This window comes from Thunnus albacares, chromosome 7, assembly GCF_914725855.1.
Source record: "Thunnus albacares chromosome 7, fThuAlb1.1, whole genome shotgun sequence".
NCBI classification, from domain to species: domain Eukaryota; kingdom Metazoa; phylum Chordata; class Actinopteri; order Scombriformes; family Scombridae; genus Thunnus; species Thunnus albacares.
This window is the reverse complement of record NC_058112.1, coordinates 21,026,616-21,043,250: the sequence shown is the minus strand read 5'-3', so window position 1 is coordinate 21,043,250 and position 16,635 is coordinate 21,026,616. Positions and strand designations below refer to the sequence as shown.

Below are 16,635 nucleotides of genomic sequence, written 5' to 3'. Positions count from 1 at the left end.
AAAGCAGCAAATCCTCACAATTTAGAAACTGGAATTCCAATGATTAATTGATTATATTAAAAAAAAAGGTTTGCAATAAATTGACTAATCAATAAATAAATAATACCAGCTCTATGAGAGTGAAGATTTGCCACTGAACATTATCGATTGTATGTGGAATGGTGTGGACACTGAAATATTAAAAGACAGCTTTGGTATTATTATTTTCCTGTTTTTGCATGTGACTGTAATGGTGGGAAACGTGTATTACATGACACCTAGGCATGGATGTATCCATGCACCCAGGCATGGTGACTCCTGAGTCTAATAATGTATGCAGGCCTGGATCATGGACGCATTTGGGGGAAGGGATGCCGAGCTTCCCTGCGTCTGACGTCACGACGCTGGAGAGAGAGGAGGCGATGAGAGGAAGCTGCAATAAACACACAGGGCGTCTGCGCCTATCTAAGTAGGACAATAAAGTGAAAACGGCATCAATGCTCTAATAATGGATTTGTCAGATATGCTTCTTCTTAAAGTTTTCCTCTTTGTGTACTTACTTAACTACACCCAAGGTGAGTGAGGCATTTTCAGAGTAAAACCTTTAACTTACACGTTGTGTTGAATCCATGGAGCAGCGGCTGTGAGGAGCAGAAAGGCTGGTAGCCTGCTAGCTAACATCAGGGATCAGCAGGGCCTGCTTGTTATGAAGAGGACTGCACCCTTTTTGCCGTATTACTTCTCGCTTATAAATTGCACATAGCGAAAAGGCTGACTGTGATTTATGTAGTGGATTGAAATAAGCCGATGTTGCTGAGTTATCTCTGCGTGTTGTCACCGTTTTTATTGTCAGGTTTGGGTCGGTTTTGTTGTTATCGTGCGAATAGCGCCGACAGCCATTGTTATGAGAAGATGGAGATGCCGACCGTTTTAACGGACCGTTAGCTTTGTGCTAACTAACCGTTTAGCCGCTAATGTTAACAATTTTGTTAAAATAATAAGTTTAGTCACTGACATAGTGTTAGCTGCGACAGCGTTAACAATTAATGCGACAGAAGTTGTCAGGTTTGCTGGCATTTAAAAAAAAATCAGTGCAGTCTGTGGTCAATGCTGGTGTTATATGCTATTCTCTAATATGATATACCGCTAGCCGCAGTAACTTTGAATGAGATATATTTTTAAAATAGCTTAAAGATCCCTTCCAGACATGTTTTAAGATGCATGTAAAATACTCAACTTTGAATAGTAATTTGTCTGATATGGTTTTTCCACAAAAAGTTAAATTATCTTGTTAAAATCTTGAAATGACATTTACTCTTTTTCACTAAATAAAAATCCAGAATCATAAAATATGTAAATATATTTAATCTCAGAAGTTTAACTGCTGGACACAAAATGTCTCCTACTTTACTGTTGAGTCCATTTTTCAGTTTATGTGCTCTGCAGGCTTCAAGTTTCCACATCACACTTGTTTAAGTTGACTACTGGACCAGAATTGGCTTCTAAACTATTTGTGATGTCTCAGATCATGCTCCTAGGTCTGCCCCTCTGAAATTGGATTTTCACTGAGCACAGAGAAACTTCACACTTTCAGTAGATGAATGTGAAAAACAGCCTTCTGGTTTCAAACTCTACACATACATCATTTTGCACAGTGAAGCTCAAACATCCAACTGAAGGAAGAAGAAGCAAAACACATTTTTGAGTGGAGGAGGGCTTAAAAAATGGTGTTAATGCTTTTAAGTGTATAATTTTTGGAAGCAAAGTTACCTCTCTGCAAAATGCTGTATTGTACTTGTGTTGCGCCGACTGTGGCGTCATACGCTTGCTATAAATGTCGTTACTGAGGTTTTAAACCTTGTGTCAGAAAAATGAAATTATCAGCTAATGTTACATATGAGTTAAAGCAAGCCTAATTCTAAAGATAAAAAAACTGATTGATTTTAATCACCTCATCAAACTGTAAAAATCACTCACAAAGTTTTTCAGGCAATCTAACGGGGAATTCCTGGTGCCAAAACTAACATATAAAGAAACGTGGCAGTGCTTTACCAAGTAAATGGAAAGTTCTATGTATTTTCTTTTTAAATTGTAATGATTTTGGTTGGTCACAGAAATGTAGTTACCATGTGTTTGCTGAATGTTGAGTGTCTTACTTGTTGTGGGCATACCATTTGGTAAATGAAGGTATTTCAGAGTAGTCATGGCTTTCACTTCTCATAGTCACCTCAATGAAAAATTCAATGTTAACACTTAAATATTTCATAATGCACATGAGCGCAGAACTAGCTGGAGCCTGGACTACTTACCCATCTTTGTTTCATAGTTACACTGAAAACTGTAATTTATGGCTCACTAGACAGGCATAATTACCTGTCAGAGAGAGCTAATTACATACTGCATTTACTGAAAATACTTTCTTTTGGTTTATACGTTGTGGGGCAATAATATGATCTTTCAGATGCTCCGTGAAATGTCTCAACACAGTAATTTTGTTAAGGCCGTTTAAGCCCTTCACAGAGTTTGTTTTCTGTGTTTCCTTGAGTTCGTGCGACTGCTTTTGAGTGTGAAGCTCTCGGTGAAAAGGGTGGAAGTGCTCGAGAATCTTTTTCCTTCGTGCCCACCACCCACTCTTCTGGTAGCAAAATAATTATGCTGTGACGCTGGCGGCTGTTGTTTAGCACAGCTCCAAAACCGGCATCATTTGACTTAAATAGATTTATCTGAATTTTAAAACACTGAACATACTGGGCTGCTGTCATTTTCCAACATTATAATCCTTCCTGACATCTACCGTATATGCCTGATAATCCGACTATTTGGCACCTAAATTCTCCCAACATGTAACAAGCGTCAGTTTTTCACTCTAAAGCACAGATGCAATACTGCCAACCTAAAGGCTCACATCAGAGTATCAGTTGCTCAAAATATATCGCTTTAAATATAAAACAAATGTTTCAGTTTATCTGCCTGCTGCTCTGAATAGTTGGTGCGGCAGACAAACTGTGAAGGCTGATACAAACCTAAGAATCTGGATGTTTGGGAAATGTACATTTTGTCTTTTATATGTATGTGTTGATTTTTAGAAGCTTATTACATTTAGATTTCTGTGTCAAGCACATGCACACACACACACACAATGCATACATATACAACCTAGATCTTATTGCAAGAAGATTGTATCCACACACCTGGGATGACTATGTTGTCTTTTACTTTGAATCATACGGATATGCATTTCATAAGGTTTTATATGACTTGTATTTTTCATGTGTTTCATAATAATCTCGCTCCCTCTGTTCTTTTGTCACAGGACACTATAGAAACCCCCTGAATAAGTACATTCGTCACTATGAGGGTCTGTCTTACGACACAGAGCTTATTCACAGCAACCATCAGAGGGCCAAGAGGGCACTCTCTCATGAAGACAAGTTTCTTCATTTAGATTTTCACGCCCATGGAAGGTTAGTCAACTTCTACAGATATAGATGAAGTCTTTCTGTCTGTATAATGTCTCTCCATCTATCTCTCTCTTTTTATTTATTTGTTTATTTGCAAATCTCATCCCATATGCCTACTTTGCTTATGATTAAACTAGGTCTGCAACTAACAGTTATTTTCATGATTGACTAATCTGTTAATTATTTTCTCGAGTAGTCGTTTGGTCTATACAATGTCATAAAATGGTGAAAAATGTCAATCACTGTTTCTCAAAGCCCAAGGTGATGTCCTCAAATGTTGTTTTGTCCTGACTAATCATCTGCAACCCAAAAATGAGGAGAAGAAGACAAGAAAGAGAGTTTTCTATCCTAGAAGACTAAAGAAACCAGAAAATATTCACATTTAAGCATCTGGATTTCTAGTTGCGGGTTAATATTCTGTCGATCAGCTAATCGTTCCAGCTCTAGATTAAAGGCGGAGGTCAGCTATAGCAGAGATGTGCGGTGTGATTGAAAGTTGTTTGCATTTAATCCTATTTTATGAAATCATGGAGCCGGTGAGACGATTCTGTTCCTTCTGCTTTCTGTGTATTTTCCATGCTCTCCTTTTGGTTGCGTGGGTTTGTTCTGATTTCCTGCCGCAATCTGAACGCACGCAGGTCAGAAGAAGAAGAAGAAGCTGTGAATGTGTTTGTCTGTGTGTTAGTTCTCCTTTCAATGGGTTGGGTGCAATGTGTGTCTGTACACATGATACCTGGGCTGGAGCCCCCTCAAGGTATATAAGACAGATGGATGTGAATAGACCTAGTTATGGTTCTTAAACCAGTATTTGAAGAGGTGGTGTGGTTTGATTGAAAGTGTCTGCACTCTCCATGACAAAGTCAAGACCATCTGGCTGGGATCTTGGCAAAGGCTGTTTAACGTCCTGCCTGTAGCGGGGCCTGCTGTTCCCCAAACTCCGATGCTGCTTAATAGGCAGGAGAACGATAAGAGCTGTACAAACAAACACATGGAAGGAAGATGTCTGTTTCTTTGAAAAGCAAGAGATGTATCAGCTTCTTTTCCCTTTGAATTCATGACAAAGCTCAGGCACACAACTCTCCTTCTTGACACTCAATTTGCAGCACACCACCCACCCTCCCTTTGACTGATTTGAACAAAATGTCTAAATATGTCTGAAATATTCAATATCTTACCGCTTGCTGGTTTTGTGCTCTCAGAAAGAATTTTAATGTACCTTACACCCCCGCCCCCTGAGGTGAAGTAATAACAGAAAACAACACAATAGGTATTGAGCATGTACAGAAGCAGATTTGTGTACCAACACGTCAAGTTTGAACATATTTTCAGATCAAAATTTCCCAAGACCTCTGTGTCCCTGCAGTTAATTCAGCCGCCGTGCACTGACCTACAGAACAGTAAAGTGCACACAGAACAAGCGTACAATAGGAGCACTGTGTAGGTGTTACGTGAGACCCGAGGTTTACTGTAACATCATTGTTTCCCTGCCATATGTTTGATCACCAAAAAACAGCAAGATGTCCTAATTTTGTATTCCCCTCTCTTACAACATAAAGACTGCAGTTTTGCTTCTGCAACAGAAAACAGCTCAGATGTTTTCCCCCTGCCAAACCGTACCCTTGCTTTCACCCTTTTTTCTCCTTTCATTTGCATTTTCCCTTTTCCTCAAAGGCCGGGTGAATATTGCTTACCTCCCAAAGTGAGGCCAAATTCAGATCCACGCCCAAATCCACAGGCACACACTCTGTGACATGAATAATATCAGAAGACAGTTTTGGGGCATCATGAAAAGATATTTCTTGCAATATAGAAAATGTTGTCCCATGCTGTAACTAGAATTGCAACAATTAATTGACAGAAAATTAATCTGTAACCATTTTGATAACTGATTAATCATTTTAGTCATTTTTTAAATGAAAATGCCAAAGATTCTCTGGTTCCAGCCTCTCAAATATGAAGATTTGCTGCTTTCATGTGTTATGGTAAATTGACTGCATTTATATAGCACTTTTCTAGTCTTCCGACCACTCAAAGCACTTTGCATATATGACAAGAAATATATATAACAGGAAACTGAAATGGGTTTCGGACTATTTGTTGGACAAAACAAGACATTTTAAAACATCTCCTTGAAGCAGTTGGAATTAATCGAGAAAATAATCAGCAGATGAATCAATAATGAAAATAATCATTAGTTGCGGTCCTAGTTGTAAACCTGTGTCATCACATTCAAACGTCTTTTGTTTTTGTATCAACTATAGTTTCATTTCTTTGATTTCAGGCATTTTAATTTACGAATGAAGAGAGATACCACCTTGTTCTCCCAAGATTTGAAGGTGGACGTCTCAGGAGAAGAAATTCCATTTGATACCTCTCATATCTACACTGGAGAAATCTACGGTGAGATGGTCCTTCTTACATGAATGTACTTGTTTTTATTAGAAAGCAGTGATGAGGTTCAAGACATTTGTCAAAGTGTTGTTGATCGTGTTTTTTCTGAAACACGAATACCTGGGTTTGTGTGAATCCTGTGATACCAATACCTCTAATTTGGGATTCCCAGGTGAGAAAGGCACCCTGACTCATGGCTCCATTGTGGATGGTAAGTTTGAGGGCTTCATTCAGAGCTACCAAGGCACCTACTATGTGGAGCCCGCTGAGAGATACCTGGAGGGCAAAGACGTGCCCTTCCACTCTGTCATCTACCATGAAGACGACATACGTGAGTCCCTAGAAACTTCAGCTACACAAATACTTTGACAGGCCATTTTCTTGTAATCACCGAGTATGTGTAATTGGATGCGTACATATGTAAATGTGTGATCGGGGAAAGTGCAAGGTTAGGCCAGCTGAGCTGATGGAGGCAGACTAGTGTGATCGCCCCCCCAAGGAGCAGAGATACCCGGGGTGCTCATTAGCTGAGTAACACAATCTTTCTCCCAGGCTACTGGCTCATTTAAGCAGCCTTTTCAACATCGGTACTGATAGTGAGCACTGAGCACACTTAACTACACCGGCACCTCCTAATTTCAAATCATCTGTGTACATATACAGTAGTATGTGGCTAAGGGGTAAATTAAACAGAAATGCGAGAGGAATCGCTAATGAGAGCGGCAGGAAAGTAACCGCTCACACAGCAAAGCTAGGCTCAAGTGGCGTGTAAGTACATCCATTAGCTGATCATGAATAGCGCCAGAAATAGAGTGACTCAGGGGGTTAAGTAGCTAACATTGTCTCCCATAATCCTAACAGTGTTGTGTCTGCCTCTCTCACACAGACTACCCGCACAAGTACGGCCCAGAGGGAGGCTGTGCTGATAGCTCGGTGTTTGAAAGGATGAAGAAGTACCAAGCCAGTGCCGTAGAGGAGCCACCCAAGGTGAACATCACCACACACCACAGTAAACCCTCTCAGTGTCAAGTAAAGGGATGACACGGTTTTTGTGGACACTTTCTACCACCAGGGTCAAAGAAAGGCCAATAATTTTTTTTATATATATGTTTTTATTGTCAATTAATCTCATGTGCAGAGACAAACAAACAATGAACTTACAAATATTGTGTGTGTGTGTGTATCCAAAGCCTGATATATCTTATTCCTCTGGGCTGTAGACCTCCACTGTCCAAAAGCTATTAAAAACACATCAATGAGTCACATCGTCGCACTGGATGACATGTTCCTTTGCGCCAAAGATTACAGTCGCATTAATTTGTTTAGAAACGGCTTCAAAGACTAATAACAACGATCATGTTTTCAGTCTCCATAGAGAAGTTTCTTGTGCGGCTGACACCACCACACATGCACAGGAACAGACCTTGGCTAGCTTGTTGTGCTACGTATAACAACCACTTGACTTTTTCTACATTGTAAAATTCTCAAAAAACTCCAATACAAAGTCAAGAGGTTGTGATATGTAGCACAATATGTTCCTGGTTGTGTGCAGTTTGACGTCACATTGACTGGTGAGAATAATTCACCATAGCTCATTAAATTGATTTATGTGTAATTAATTTTATATTTCATACTTGTAAGCCTTTTTTTCTAAATAATCATGTAAGGGTTAATACAATATAAGTAGACTAACAGTGGCATTATATTTTGAACTACTTTTTCTAAAAGCTGCGTTCATCCAACCTGCTGTGGGTGTGAATTCACATAAAAAGGAAGTAGATTGTTGGAAGATATGACATAATGTTATTTCTTAATAGATTGCAAAATTACACGTGGGAGGTTTAACGTCATAAATTTTCATTTTTTACTGGTCCCATAGATTTCAAAAGACTTTGACACAAGAGACTGAAGAGAACATTCGTCTGGTTAAACATGAGAAAATGAAACCGCCCCTTTTAATGTGATGTTTAGTGTGGCTGTATCTTTGTGACATATACAGCGCATATTCCCCAGCTGAAGTGCAGTTCATGAACATACTGCAGCTGAAAAACCACAGCCCTAAAAATACCAGACATTATTTATTTAGCCACTGTTTGGTTTAAAATGCTATGTATATGTTTTATTTAACTGCCTATTTCGTCCTCTCCATCTCCTGCACCGCTCACACCAGGAGCTCCATACTGAGGCTGACTTTAATGAGCCCGTGCTGCTGAGGAGGAAGAGGATGGCCCAGGTAGAGAAAAACACCTGCCAGCTGTTCATTCAGACTGACCACCTCTTCTACAAGTACTACAAGACCAGAGAGGCTGTCATAGCTCAGGTAATATACATTTATCATGATTTTACTGGACATATAAGCAACAGTAGTGTAAGAACTTGTCTGGTGATGTAGATGCAGAGGCTCATTTTTAACAAAGACTAAGGCTAATTAGTGACATAATAACGCTTGTTATTCAGTGCAAACAGTGAGTCATAACCCTTAAAATAGACACGACTTTACAAAATCACTTTAAATGTAGTTGTTCACAGTAATGCCTTTTTTCTTTTTTCCCATGCAAGTATTGTTCTTGAGGAAATATTGTAAATATACAAAAAAAAGTGACAGTTCCACACCTCGTCATAAAGTATTAATTAAGTAAATCAGCATAATAAAGCCTGAATACTTTATTGCTGACTTGTTAGTAATATGAACTGGTTATTAGATAACCGACTGATTATGAACACAGTACAGAGAAACCAGCTGAATCACAGTTGTCACAAATGTCTGATGGTGTCATAAGCAAAAAAAAAAAAACCTCACTATTTACATCCCTATTCTACATGTATATGTTACATTGAGTATTGTCAGACAGGGTTGTTGCATATGGACTGAATCTGGTTATGGGAAAGTTTTGTCATTTTGTCGTTAAAACTGTACCTTCAAACTTGCAGTTGAAACTTTTTCATGTAACGTCGTGTTTATCGTACTCTTTCAGATCTCCAGCCATGTCAAAGCGATCGATGCTATCTATCAGGGCACAGACTTCATGGGCATCCGCAACATCAGCTTCATGGTGAAAAGGATCAGGGTGAGTCTTGTGTTGATTTTTTTTAGGTTGTACAAATGTTAGATTTAGTCATCGTCCTCCCTCTGAACTCATCACCGTCCTCCTGTGTAGATAAACACCACCAGTGATGAGAGGGACAGGTCCAACCCGTTCCGCTTCGCCAACATCGGCGTGGAGAAGTTCCTGGAGCTGAACTCAGAGCAGAACCACGATGACTACTGCTTGGCCTACGTTTTCACCGACAGAGACTTTGATGACGGGGTGTTGGGTTTGGCCTGGGTTGGAGCCCCCTCAGGTACTAAAAGCTAAACAGTCGGCCTAAAACAAGATATGAGTAGATGCAGCACAGCAAATTCTGTGTGCCACGTTGCAAGTACATTATAATTATACATATCAGTCCTGGTTGAATATGAGGTTGTATGTTTTTTTGTTGTTGTTTTTTATCACAATACTTGATATCAGTTTGAGCTTTTAAAATATATTAAACCAGTCGGTCAGTGTTTACATCCTAGAAAAGCATCCATCATTTATGAGTTATTGTGACTCAACTACACCAGAGCGACAACAAGAAAGTGTCAGCGGTACTTGTGATCGCAACTTGCGTCTGATTCAGAATGTCATGAGAACCAACTGCAGCTTCAAACATCAACTCAGCAAAATATGAAGATGTGTTTTTGCTTTAAATGATTCCCGAAGGTTTTCATTATGGTCCTGTTACTGATGTGGTGAAGTGAAAATATATCTAAGATGTTTCCTGCGTTTCATTCTGACTTTGGTATTTGAAGTGAATATTTTGCTTTGTTGAAATACCTAATTTATAGTGTGCAGGTGCGTGTCTCCTCCTCGTGATAGAATTTTAAATATGTTTTGCAGTAAGACATTAGACATTAATTGAAAACTTGTCATGATATTAATCATATTTCCCTTCCTTCATGAGTATAAACCTTCCATGTTTTGAAGCTGCGGTTTGTTCCAACTTGTGCTTGTCATTCGCAGGGAGCTCCGGGGGAATCTGTGAAAAAAGCAAGCTGTACTCAGACGGAAAAAAGAAGTCTCTCAACACTGGTATAATCACTGTACAGAACTACGCCTCCCACGTACCTCCAAAAGTCTCCCATATCACTTTTGCACATGAAGTAGGCCACAACTTCGGCTCCCCAGTGAGTAACTTAGATGTGCCACATTTATGCGCGGTGAGAAGGAATTTATTAGGCTCGTACACTTTGTCCCTTCCTCTTCTTTTAATCTGTGTTTTTTTTTTTTTTTTCTTTGTTTCTGTCTTGTTCTCAGCATGACTCTGGATCTGAGTGCACCCCAGGTGAATCCAAGAGTCAAGACAAGAAGGAGAAGGGCAATTATATCATGTATGCAAGAGCCACATCAGGAGACAAGCTCAACAATAATAAGTTCTCCATCTGCAGCGTGCGAAACATCAGCCAGGTGTTGGAGAAAAAGAGAAGCAACTGTTTTGTCGGTACGTGTTACTGTTAGTGTATTACTGTCCTCACTGAGCTTCATGTCAGACAATTCAAACCACAGTGTTCTACTGATTCTGCTGTCTTCATACTGATGAGTGTGGGTGATTTTAACCTCAGCGCCCTAATTAGAGAGTTTATTTGGCTAGCTAGAAATGCACCAACTTTTTGGCCGGGGCTATCTTTGAAAAGCGGTATTGGCTTGAGTCCAGTACTATTTTTACTGACTGTATTTGGCAGAAAGTGGAATTGTGGGTTGTGATCTCCAAGTGTGCCACTTAATGCAGCTGGCAAAGCAGCAGAATAATAAAACACCTTTTTTTAGAAGTCTCTTAATTAACCAAATTGTTGGTATGTCTAAAAATCAGTTGTTTGAAGTCTTATGCATATCAGTCTTTGCTGATACCAGTAGGAAAATATCAGCTAGTTGTGTCGGCTTCACTGCCTGATATTTGATTTTGTAATTTTTCCACCAACAAACTGATGAGTGTTTATTTAATGTTTCTACTCATTTTGTTTCCTCAGTCATTGTAATGACTCATTCTTATGAGCCATATCTGTTCAGTTTGATTTTGTATTGAGACAGTTTTCTTATTTAATGTCTGGCTTAATCCTCTTTATCCTGATGTACATAAAATCATCATATGAAAAAAAAAGTTCTAGCTTTAGAGGAACGAGCACAATGTTTATGTTACGAGTACATTTGCTTCCCCAAACAGAGTCTGGTCAGCCCATCTGTGGTAACGGCCTGGTGGAGCCAGGAGAGGAGTGTGACTGTGGCTACAGCGATCAGTGCAGGGACCAGTGCTGCTATGACGCCAACCAGCATGATAGCAAGAAGTGCAAATTAAAGCCCAACAAAGTCTGCAGGTAGATTTGATATTTTTCAGTCTGTGTTCGCTTGTCCGTTTGTGTTTTTTTTTTTTTTTTCCATCTGGTAAATTTTTTTTATGGTAATTCTTGACTCATACACATCTCTTTCCCTCCCAAGTCCCAGTCAGGGTCCTTGCTGCACCGCTGAGTGCACTCACAAGGGTCGTAATGAGAAGTGCAGAGAGGAGTCAGAGTGCGCTCATCAGGGCATGTGTAACGGAGTCAGCGCCCAGTGTCCCACATCGGAGCCAAAGGCCAATTTCACCGCCTGCCACGGAGAGACTCAAGTCTGCCTCAACGGGGTGAGCGACTGAAGACTTCACACCTGGAAGAACTGGTTGTTATAGCAACTTTATATTCATACCAGTCAGTTTCTGATCTCGTCCTGTCCTCACGATCCTCCCCCGCAGGGCTGCTCTGGCTCCATCTGTGAGAAGTATGGGCTTGAGGCGTGCACCTGTGCCAGCCAAGAAGGCAAGGATGAGACTGAGCTCTGCCACGTATGCTGCATGGAGAAGAGTGAGTCATCTACCTTTTTTTTTTCTTCCCAACTTGTTATCTCTGTTTTTAGAGGAAAAAAAGAAAAAAACCGCCTGACATTTTGTTTTAGTCATTTGAATTGTGTTGACTGATCGTGACTCATCTCTACAGTGAATCCCAACACGTGCAGCAGTACAGGGTCGGAGCGTCTGGCTCGTTTCTTCAATAAGAAAGTGACTACGCTGCCAGCCGGCTCACCTTGCAATGACTTCAAGGGCTACTGCGACGTGTTCATGAAGTGCCGTCTGGTGGATGCAGACGGACCTCTTGCCAGACTGAAGAAGGCCATCTTCAACCCAGAGCTGTATGAGAACATTGCCGAGTGGATTGTGGTACGTATCTTGATCCTGGTTGGATGGGTTTTTTTGTTATGGAGGTGTTTTTTTTGTATTGATTGTGCTTGATTTGTGCTTCTTTTTTCTTTTTTTTCAGGCCCATTGGTGGGCGGTGTTATTGATGGGTATCGCTCTCATCATGCTCATGGCTGGTTTCATTAAGATTTGCAGCGTACATACACCGAGCAGTAACCCCAAACTCCCCCCTCCAAAACCACTTCCAGGTGAGTCCAGAGATTTACAAAGACGGCTAATCAAACCCTTTTTATACACGTATTTATGTATATTGTTTGGAAATTTAGCTGACAAACCATGTACATGTGGTTTTGTTTACATGGATCCCTTTATAGTTTGGGTACCACTTTCTGTACCATTTTTTATTTTGTTGTTTGCAGCTTCATTGTATTGAAGGTTTCTGATATCGTGACCATCCCCCAAATATCTAATATTCTGATTATTTCATCTATTCAAGAGAAAAGACATTTTTAAAAGATGTTTAAATGCCGCAATAAATAGAAAATATTTAGTAGAAATCAAGGTATATGAACCAGGTTCTGACATGACAGCAGCCTTAATCGCTCAGATTGTTAATGTAATGTTATAAGCTCCAGTTCTTACATTTATAATTACAAGCAACCTTTAGTGAGGATTATTACAGTCATAATGTTTCCTGAGAGCAGTAAGAGGCTTCAACATCCAGCTTTGAAATTTAAGATTTTAATTTACCCCAAACAATGCTCCTAAAGAAACTGAATTTGATGTGTTTGCACAGGTTAAAAGGCTGTTTTGCAACCAAAATGAAGTGGATTTTATCAACACAGTGTGTTTTAACCTTTTATCCATTGTGTGCGATTGTTAACAACATCATGATTGATTTTCTTCAATAGTATTTTCCTCCCACAAGATCACCTCCGACTCTCGAACTCTTCCATTTGTTGTTATTGCCACTAAATGAAAAGACCTTGAGTCTTGCACTTTGCGAATTCAGTAACATTTCTTCCAGTCTAAATGTAATTTTGTGCACCACCCATCTTACAATCTGTCTTTTAACAAGCTCAAACTCATGTCCTTCCTCCCGACAGGCACTTTGAAGAGGCGGCGAGCACAGCAGCACGCTAGCTCCCAGGTGCAGCACCAGTCTCAGCACCCGCACTCCCACCAGCACGGCCACGGAGGCCACGGCGGGCACGGTGGGCACGGCGGGCACGGCGGCCAACGGCAACCCCAGAGGCAACCTCAGCGGCAGGCGCAGCCCCAGAGGCACCACCGTCAGCCCAGAGAGAACTATCAGATGGGCCAGATGAGACGCTGAGACCCTGCAACACCCCGCCTCCCTCTTCCCCCCCTCCCCCAATGCCTTGGCTCCTCCTTGTGCCTACAGTGGGAAAACAAAAGCATCACTCCATCCAAAGAAAAGCCTGACATGGTTGTTAGTCATCATCATATCCTCCATCTACAGACAAAAACAGACACGTGAAAAAGAGAAAACACTATCTAGCAACTCGATTGGCTCTTTGTGGAGTGGACTCAAACATCAGCCATTTCCAATGCAGTGCGATCTAGCATCTTTTTCCACCATTTTTTTTTTTTTTTTGTCATTTCTAAGGAGTGCCAAGGAGTTAAGGAATCATGTGTAGCTTTAGTACATTCTGTGATGTGTTTTTTTTTTTTTTGTTTGTTTTTGTTTCTATTGCAACGTCTTCATGAGTGACACACCCGTGGCTGCTGGTGAATTGTTCTGTGCTTTTCTTTCGCCATTCTAGCCGGGGAATGAGAGACACTCAGCGGGGAATTTGCGGCACTTTTGTGATTTACACATGTCAAAAACGGCAAAAGACACAGGCTCCGGTCTCTCGTGCAGACAGTCTTCTGCATGTGACTGTACATATTTAGTGTATCATAAGTGAAAACAAACTATTTCTTCTACTGTAAATGTGTAATTCTTCACTTTTTTTCTTTGATTTTTTTGGTTAGTGCTCTCAGGACTCTTAACACATAAATGAAGGAATGATGGTTGTGATGAGTTCCTTGGACGTTGCCGTTCTGAGGATTTGATGCCATTAAGTCCTCTGCGCAGTCGTCCAATCAGGTGGATCTCTTTCACTTTCGTTAGATTGCTAGAATTTGAACAAGGTCACCATATCCCACTTTTTAGGCCTTCTCTGTTCAAGGTCCCTTTTTTCATCTTTTTTTTTTTTTTAATTTTATTGTCTTGCTAACATGTTTTGGTTGTGTTGTGTAACAAGCTAGATAAAGTATAGCGTCGTCGGAACAGAAAGGGAAGATCTCCTGGCTTGATACGACCTTTTTATTGTCTTCACCGATTTGTTTTTTTTGTTTTTTTTGATAATGAAGAATGAATAACCACTAACCGAAGCTGATGATGATTCTACCTGTTCAAGTATGAAGACAAGGGAAAGTGAAGGCTGCTGTGGCGTAGTTTAGAAGTGAGAGTGTATCATGTTACAAAGTTAGTTTAAGTGTGGAAATAAATTTTAAAAATGACTCCAGTGTGGATGTACAAAAAAAAAAAAAAGATTAAATAATTCTATTACTCTTCAGATAGCGAATCTAAGAACTTTTGTGGGCATGCAGACACATTTATTAAATGTGACTATTAATTGACCAAGGTCTGTAATATTTGTATGTCGCTCAACACTATTTACTTTGACAGCTATTAATGTTTAGTCTTAAAACAAATGGAAGGATCAGCAGTATTTTCACACTGTTCACTAACACTCTCCGTACTGTGTTCACTAGTTTCACAGGAGACAAACAGCTGTTTGATTTTTTTTTTGATTTTTTTTTTTTTTTCTTCCTAAAATCTCACCTACAGTTTTTGCTCCTGGTCACATTTCATCATGGACTGAATCCCCTTAAGAGCTCATGAGTTCAGACCTCAGTGTGAGTTTACATCAGCGTGCCATTAAAACTTTATAAAGCTGATATTTGTTCACAGGTTTTATAGAATACAGGAAGCACCTGTAAGGTTTCCAGATGGACGAAATGAAGGAGATGTGATTGTTTTTTTGTTTTGTTTTGTTTGACCTCAGGTGTTTTTCTTCCTTCCCTCACTACAGCAGAGAGTGAGGGACTTTTTTGGAAAATGATAACGTGATAACACTGAGAGAAGATGTGTATTATGCAAAATCCCATGATTTCACCTAAAAAAAAGAAAAAAAGAAAAAAAAAAAGAAAAAAAATGTGTTGGCAAGTGGGTGAAAAGTGTGACATTAACAATAAAGCACAGGATTTTGCGTTATATATTGTGTAGTTGTATTGAAAGTTGTTTTTGGTTTTTTTTTGTGCTCTGACTTTATTTTATCCTGGCTTTGTTTTTGTTTTTTTTTGTTGTTGTTTTTTTTTTTAAATGCATGCAATACTAATCACGACTAATATCTTACAAAACTGTCCTGATGGTTAAAAACAATCACACATGTGCTCTGGAGGGGACCATGAAAAAAAAAATGTGTCTCACAGCTAACAATTAATTCACGCGGCAGATGAATTAGGCAGGTCGACGGTTGCTATAACTTCTCATGTCTGTACAAAGCGGAACTCTTTTTAAATTTCATCTTCTAGGCTGGATCTCGCCTGCGAAGCCTGGAGACTTTACATGTAAACTTGTACAGTACTTCGAAAAATTTGCATTTCATTTGAAAAATGAAAATTACATTTTGATACATCTGTTCATTTTTTTGTATTCTAATTCCAGAGTAAGTTGTTCAAAGATGTTCATATGTGACAAACTTTCCTCTCTTCTAAGTTATTTATGTTCTTATATGTGCTAGTTGAACTGGAGTTTGCTTATGATACTTTTTTCTCCACCATCATCAATGGTAAAAACAATTCAGTGTGATGGAGTTAATGTTACATTCTCATTTTTGTCTTCGTTATCCTGTGGCATGGTTTGGGTAGAAGAGCAGAAGAATAATGCCTGTAAATTTTACTTTCTTTTTAATTTCATAGTCTTGGTAAAAGTTTTTAGATAAACGTGCACTGAAATGTCCCAATTGAGTTGAAATGTTGTAGGTGATGTAGGCCGAAAGAACACAAGATTAAAAAGTAATACTACTGTCTGATTTTAATGTTCACTGTGTTTTATACAGTATCGGAAATTTTTGTTCACTTTGAACATTTTTACTAAAAAAAAAAAAAATTTCAAATTGTATTGTGCAAAGAGATGTAATTTTTGGAGTACTTGAAATGCATTAATTAAAAGACTCGTTCAAAATAAAATAGACCCCTGTTTACTGTCTGTCATGTGTGCTCGCTTCTGCTTTTTCTGTTCGTTTTTAGTCACCGAGGTGTCGTACAAATGGTGAAGCCGCCGATTTAACGCCTGAAGATCAGAGAACTGTTCATCCTGCGAAAAGTCGTCTGTGGCTCTGAAGGAGCTTTGTCAAATCTGAGAAAATACCCCCGAAGATGTCGTTAAGGTTATCTCGGATTGGGTTTGAGATTTAAAACGTCTAACAGAGATCCTGCATTAGAAACATGGGCTGTTGAGTTTGACAGACATGGGCGATTTAAG

The 16,635-nt window shown here is 39.5% G+C and overlaps 1 protein-coding gene across 2 annotated transcripts; it reads left to right on the top strand.

Moving 5' to 3' along the window:
* The first annotated feature begins 34 nt into the window (after positions 1-34).
* On the top strand, positions 35-16,359 carry LOC122985254 (disintegrin and metalloproteinase domain-containing protein 10-like). Of its 2 annotated transcripts, none has more exons than XM_044355736.1 (16): positions 35-554; positions 3,293-3,443; positions 5,722-5,840; positions 6,004-6,162; positions 6,718-6,818; positions 8,002-8,151; positions 8,807-8,899; positions 8,990-9,173; positions 9,875-10,038; positions 10,169-10,352; positions 11,073-11,223; positions 11,345-11,528; positions 11,637-11,745; positions 11,878-12,098; positions 12,199-12,325; positions 13,184-16,359. In XM_044355736.1, the coding sequence occupies exons 1-16, from the start codon at positions 488-490 to the stop codon at positions 13,411-13,413; spliced, it is 2,394 nt and encodes a 797-aa protein (XP_044211671.1). In that variant the 5' UTR covers positions 35-487; the 3' UTR covers positions 13,414-16,359. The 2 variants fall into 2 exon arrangements, with proteins under 2 accessions (XP_044211671.1, XP_044211672.1); XM_044355737.1 differs by lacking the exon at positions 35-554 and adding an exon at positions 623-711.
* Positions 16,360-16,635: the final 276 nt, after the last annotated feature.